General features: G+C 37.7%; 1 protein-coding gene across 1 annotated transcript; it reads right to left on the reverse strand.

Annotated features, from left to right (window-relative positions):
• Positions 1-1,016: 1,016 nt before the first annotated feature.
• On the reverse strand, positions 1,017-2,774 carry LOC106517969 (sodium-dependent neutral amino acid transporter SLC6A17-like). The gene has a single exon (XM_014009026.1). It carries the CDS (start codon positions 2,656-2,658, stop codon positions 2,284-2,286), a length of 375 nt encoding a protein of 124 aa, XP_013864480.1. The 5' UTR covers positions 2,659-2,774; the 3' UTR covers positions 1,017-2,283.
• Between the last annotated feature and the right edge of the window lie 1,118 nt (positions 2,775-3,892).

The following is a 3,892-nucleotide window of genomic DNA, read 5'->3' on the forward strand; positions in this document are numbered from 1 at the left end:
TATTTCCTTCTGCAAATTTAAAATGTAAATTTTTAGAAGCCAGCTGAAATTAGCTGCAGTTAAACTGCTGTTGTGTTTGAAAACTACTAACCCAGTAAATCAGAGGTAAATAAAGGATCACCTGACATGTGATAAAGGTACAGGAAGCCCCGGTAAGACCWCAGCGACGTTAATGTCCAGCAACGTTTTCACATCTTACAAGAACGAGCAAAACACCAACAATGAAACAAATAAATCTTAACACGTGAAACAAAATATAAATACATACACTTTATATATATATATATATCACTTTAAAGATAAATCACACCTTGTTTACAGCAAAATTACAGAATAAATATTCATATACTGCCTTTGTTTCCATCACCACAATAAAAAAAATAAATAAATGTTTATTTTCTCTGTTTAACAGTAACTTTAATGTGCTCAGGTTGAACGGTTCTATTCAAGTATTTACTATCAGTGTGTACAAAAAATAAAGAGCAGAAAGACATTCTAAAAATAATGTTAGTAGTACTCGACAAGTACAAGAAACCTGCATGTTTGTGCTGGATGTCTAAGGCTTWTTGGAGCTCATCTGATGAGTTGGATTTTTGTACAGTAGTTTTCTAATTGTTTTGGTCTATTTTCGTCCTTTTTTCTTTGTTTTGTTTCAGTCACAGCTGACACAGTTTGTGCAGTTCGGTTTCTGCTCTTATACAAACACATCGCGCRTACACTGATCTGATGGCAGCCGAAAGCTTGAAATGTGCTTTAATGTTCAAAATGTTAGAATAATCAGAGTTAGTAAATATTTATGCACAATACTTGTGTCAGATTTCTTTTGTGCTGTCGTGGTATCGAACAACAATCAAACTGTGGGTTTGCTTCAGATTCACTTGAACAAATTGTGCCTTAAAAGCTCACAGAAGTAAAAGAAAATACACACTTATGTTTATAAAACTAACTGTACGGTAGTTTATTTTGAAAGCARCTCAACATGTAGTCTTTTTTTTGTTTGTTTTTTTGAAGTGAGGTTTTGTGGACAGATAATAAACAATGAATATCTTACCTGTTGTAGATTGCTTCTTGAACGCCCTCAGTTTAGAGAAATGATGAGCTAATGACTAGCATGATCAAAGTGGAAATATATTGCCCCAAAACAACCCCAGTCTAAATAATTTCTTAGCATTTTATCCAAACTCTTTTTTGTAAACATTTGCACCATTAATTTTACATAACTACATTACTCATGCAGAAATATTTTCTTGCATGAATTAACTACAGCGATCTGCTACTAGTTTGCAAATATTCACATTTTCATGTAAATAGTCATTTAGGTAAAATCTACAGCTACATGAAGGTTCATAAATCAACGTTTGTTAATGAGTTATTGATTTTGAAATTAAGCAAAGAAGATCTAAAACAGGTACGATGTTAACTGTTTATACTCTTTCCACAGAATCCCACTTCATAAAACTCAACCTATTGCTTCAAAATTATTATTTTTTGTGCTAAATTTAAAATGTTTTATGTACTTTTTTACTCTTTGTTAAAAAAACAAAAGAACATTGTTTTCTTTATAGAACTCGTAACAGTATGTGTCATGGACGTCATGGATGAGGACTTTGCTGCTTTGATCTCCACATAGGAGAAATTACGTTATCTTAGCTCTTACTACTAGACTTTACACTATTATTTACAAAAATAACAAGGACTGGTACATAAACTCCTGCAGGAGGTTTGACTTTGGGTGAAAATAAAACATAAATAAGTGTCTTCAGAGCAGCTTTTTGTAACATTTTGTGACATGGACTCATGTAAAAGGAGATTCTAGACTAAAGTGTGTGCATGTCTGTGTTCAGTTCAGACCCACTGCATATTATCTGACAGAAAATAACTTGGATTACGTTGTGCTGTTTATGGCTTTGACAGTCAGGATTGTTACGGACGTTTGGTTTTATGGGTTTAAATAACCAAACATTCGTTTGCCTCAGTTGTCTGAGTGAAAATCAATCATCTTTTATGGGTTTTTGTCTGCTTAAGATCCTTAAACTGAAGAAAAGGGGAGCAGATCAAAGAAATCCCCTCCAAACATATTCAGATGTTATCATTTTGGCATTTTACCTCTAAGCCAAGTTCTTGTCCAGATGATGAGCGACATGGAGACATTTCTACATTCAGGCTGTTCCATAGGTGATGCTTTAAGAAGCATGTGCTTGTATATAAACTTTATGGCTTCATGTGATGTCAGCGGGGGCAGTGATGGGAATCCTTGGTGGGAAGTGCGTGCAAGAGGGGTCTTCAGGAGTCCGACTCTGGTGTAACAGGTGTAACAGGTGTCGGTGGCGTCGTTGGTGTGGTGGGGCTTATCGCAGCATTTTGGTAGCTCGTACCGTAGCAGACGTTTGGAGAAAGAGAATTAGGGTCCAAAGACGTGTTCCCCCTTGGAGTAACGTAGGGTCTGCGTCCTGGACCTGACAACGGGGCCTCGCCGGCCTTGGCACCGAGGATGAACCTGGCCTCGTCCTGCTCCTCGAGGTTGGAAATGTCCTTCATCATGGATTTGCGGTACGTGACGGACAGCTTGTTGGAGCCGTCGGTCATCAGGTTAAAGTGGCGGGCGATGAAGATGACGGGAAGAGGAAGCATGGCCAGAACGATCAGAGCAAAGCACATGACCAGAGCCCAGGGGGGGTAGCTCTGGAAGCGCTCCTGGGCCTAAAGAAATGGAGATTCAAGTCAAAGCTCAAACAATCAGTAAAGATGACCTTAATCTGCTTTTACAAATACAGTGGTGGGCAGCGCTAATCCAAAAATTAGCTCCGCAATTTCTAAAGCGCTTATGAAAATATTTAGGTCCACAACATCAAAATTGCTTACACCATAGAAAAACTAGCAGAAGGTAATTTTGATGCGCAAGTTCAATTTGACACTTACTAGCTGGCAACAATTCATGTACAATATATGCACAACACTGCCAACTAGCGGTGTATGAACTCTTTTACAGCTTATTCCTACAATCGCCGATTGCTGGGGATGTGAATTCCTGAAACAGACCTTTAGCTCCTGGTGTAAAAATTTAAAAGTTGTTGAGGATTGCTAGTTCGGCTGCTTCTTTGTCTTTTTCTTTTGTTTGTTGTAGATTTTTCATTAAAGAAGCATCAATAAAGTAATTTTAAAACTGCTTATTGGAACACTGAAGTGATGCATTCTGGGTACATGACGGATTTGATTTGTGATGGGAAACGAAAGCATGGAGTACAGGAAACTATTTGCAAACTTCAAACTAAGAGCCTGGATTTTAAAGTTTTCCATTTAGTTGCTCCTATTGACCACTAAATGTCTGTCTAACCCCGTTGGCCAATTGCTTCGACCAATTACATCAAGTATTGAGCTCCAGCGTTTAAATTTTATTTTTTTTTAAAAAGGGAGCTCCGATTGTAAAGTAAAATAAATCAATACATACAAAATTTTTGTATGGATTACAAAGGTTTACTGTTTTTGCTGGGAAAGGGAGTTCTAAACACTGCCTTCCTGCTACGTAAGCAGACACAAAGCATTGTGGGAAATGAGAACCGTGGTCGAAAGCAACAGTCTGCAAGGATGTAAACGTTTCCAATAAGTGTGTTTATCATTAGCGGTACTGCATTTTAACTTTAGAAAGTGCAAATCTGTTTATGAATCATAAAAATTAGCAAGACCGCTAAAGCGCACACGAAATATTTAGGTCCGCAATTAGCCGATTTGCGCTTTAGCGGACTGGTGCCCACCACTGCAAATACATGTTTGAACAATGCTCCAGCAATTCTTGAAGGAATGATTGCCTATTTTAAGACCACACACACACACACAAACACACACACACACACACACACACACACACACACACACACACACACACACACACACA

This window comes from Austrofundulus limnaeus, unplaced genomic scaffold (assembly GCF_001266775.1).
Source record: "Austrofundulus limnaeus strain Quisiro unplaced genomic scaffold, Austrofundulus_limnaeus-1.0 Scaffold55, whole genome shotgun sequence".
Taxonomy (NCBI): domain Eukaryota; kingdom Metazoa; phylum Chordata; class Actinopteri; order Cyprinodontiformes; family Rivulidae; genus Austrofundulus; species Austrofundulus limnaeus.

Excerpts from the sequence above, each read along its gene's own strand:
- LOC106517969 (XM_014009026.1), bottom strand. The coding sequence starts at position 2,658 with ATGTGCTTTGCTCTGATCGTTCTGGCCATGCTTCCTCTTCCCGTCATC.